This window comes from Sinocyclocheilus rhinocerous, unplaced genomic scaffold (assembly GCF_001515625.1).
Source record: "Sinocyclocheilus rhinocerous isolate Xijiao unplaced genomic scaffold, SAMN03320098_v1.1 scaffold55, whole genome shotgun sequence".
In the NCBI taxonomy this organism is placed as follows: domain Eukaryota; kingdom Metazoa; phylum Chordata; class Actinopteri; order Cypriniformes; family Cyprinidae; genus Sinocyclocheilus; species Sinocyclocheilus rhinocerous.
The window spans coordinates 86,838-88,529 of NW_015647461.1; the positions used below are offsets into that span (position 1 = coordinate 86,838).

At 36.3% G+C, this 1,692-nt stretch overlaps 1 protein-coding gene across 1 annotated transcript in view; it reads left to right on the top strand.

The window, feature by feature from the left end:
• LOC107709187 (ribonucleoprotein PTB-binding 2-like) overlaps positions 1–1,692 on the top strand; it is an 81,202-nt gene that overhangs the window by 14,753 nt on the left and 64,757 nt on the right. Inside the window, exon 2 of the mRNA XM_016513599.1 lies at positions 698–764. Within this exon, the coding sequence (XP_016369085.1) occupies positions 698–764 (67 nt within the window). The remainder of the gene's footprint in view (positions 1–697; positions 765–1,692) is intronic.

Genomic DNA, 1,692 nt, shown 5'->3' on the forward strand with positions numbered 1-1,692 from the left:
CGTCTCGTGGGCTAGACTAACAAAACATTAAACTACAACGTCACTTGCATCATCACCGCATCTCGTGCTCCACTGATGACGCTCCCTGATGCACACCTAACATTAGATTATACTATTTTTGCATTCAAATGCAAATGTTTATTTTAAATTCGACTAATATTCATTTTTTTTATTCACAATCTCCTCATCACAGGCAGGCACAGCACTCATGTTCGTGTTTGTGTGTGCTGTCTGCGTCACTCATAGCACGTGCCTACATCATGCACTATATCGAACATTTTTTATATCGATATCGAAGAAGGTGTACGTCGATAAATATCGATACCGTTTTATCGCCCAGGCCTATTACTTAGTCATATTTTGCTTAAATTTCTGCTGCATTAGAGACCCACTTTTCAGAAAGAGTCCTTGCTACAGACTACAGCGCAATAATGCAGTGGATAAATATAGCCTACTGTATGTAGTGCATTTTGGTGATGTGCTCGTGTGTGTGTTTTTTTTTTATTATTATTAAAAAATTTGAATTGTAGTGTATGTAGGGTGTATGACAACGGTAGTCTTTCCCTGACACAATTTTGATTATTTAATGCTGTTATTAACTAACTGCTAATAATATATATTTGTGTAGCGAAAAGCAAACATACAATACAGTGTAGCATTAATTTGCTCACTTTTTCTCTCTTTTCGTTTCCCCCAGGAGGTCCATGAAATTCTACGCGAGTACGAGCTCAAATACTGTTTTGTGGACCGGAACAAAGGAACAGGTAATTGGCCTCCTTCAGTCATGCTTCTGCTCTCATGTTTCTAATGGTAACCGGTCTCTTCCATCTGAGCCATCAGAATCCAGACCTCTCGAAAAACACCACACATTTGCCTACTTAATGCACCTGAGATGTTAATTTTGTGTGGTGGTGAAGAGCACTTACAGAGAATTGTTCTATCTTGATGAAAGGTCTCAGCTCTGTAACTGCAAAAATGTTGTCTGTTCCTTTGAAGTAAAGAGAAGCTTTGAGGTTATTTGAGTTTGTACATTCTGTCACTGTGTTGATTTGTCCTCTTTCTATTTTTATTCTGTACGAAATACTGAATCAAATAAGCAGTGCATGTTAGATTTCATATATAATTTTAACTTCATTATAAATAAATAAAATGTAATATTATTTTAACTTTAGTCCATCACTTAAAATAATGATCTAATACGTCCTACTTCAACTGGATTCCAGACAATTTGAAAGCTCAGGGTGACTTCCAAAACAAACCAAGCTTGTCATTGTCATCCATGCTGAAAAACAATTTTAAGTCTAACATATGGCAGTAAATTCTTGGAAGATAAATAAGGGAAGATAAACAAAATGCTCTGAAGTTAAGCAAAAGTGTGTTCTGTTATTCAGTTTGAGAAATTAGAGGAAATTTTGCAACCTGAATAAGAGGAAAGGCTTGCTCACTTGGAACTGGAAGACTTAGTCATAGCGAGAAATGTATGAAAAAAAAATTATATTATTAGCTAATTATTGGCTGATAATGTAAAGTATTGCAGTTGCTTTATGACTGAATCATTACTGCTGCTGCAAGTAAATTGTTGTAGCATTTGCCCAAACATTTTCAATTCTGAATTCATTTTGAATTTGCTATCTTTTTTTTGGGGGGGGGGGGGGGGGGGGGGCCTTGCCCTCCTTTTGTTTCGTTAAGTTT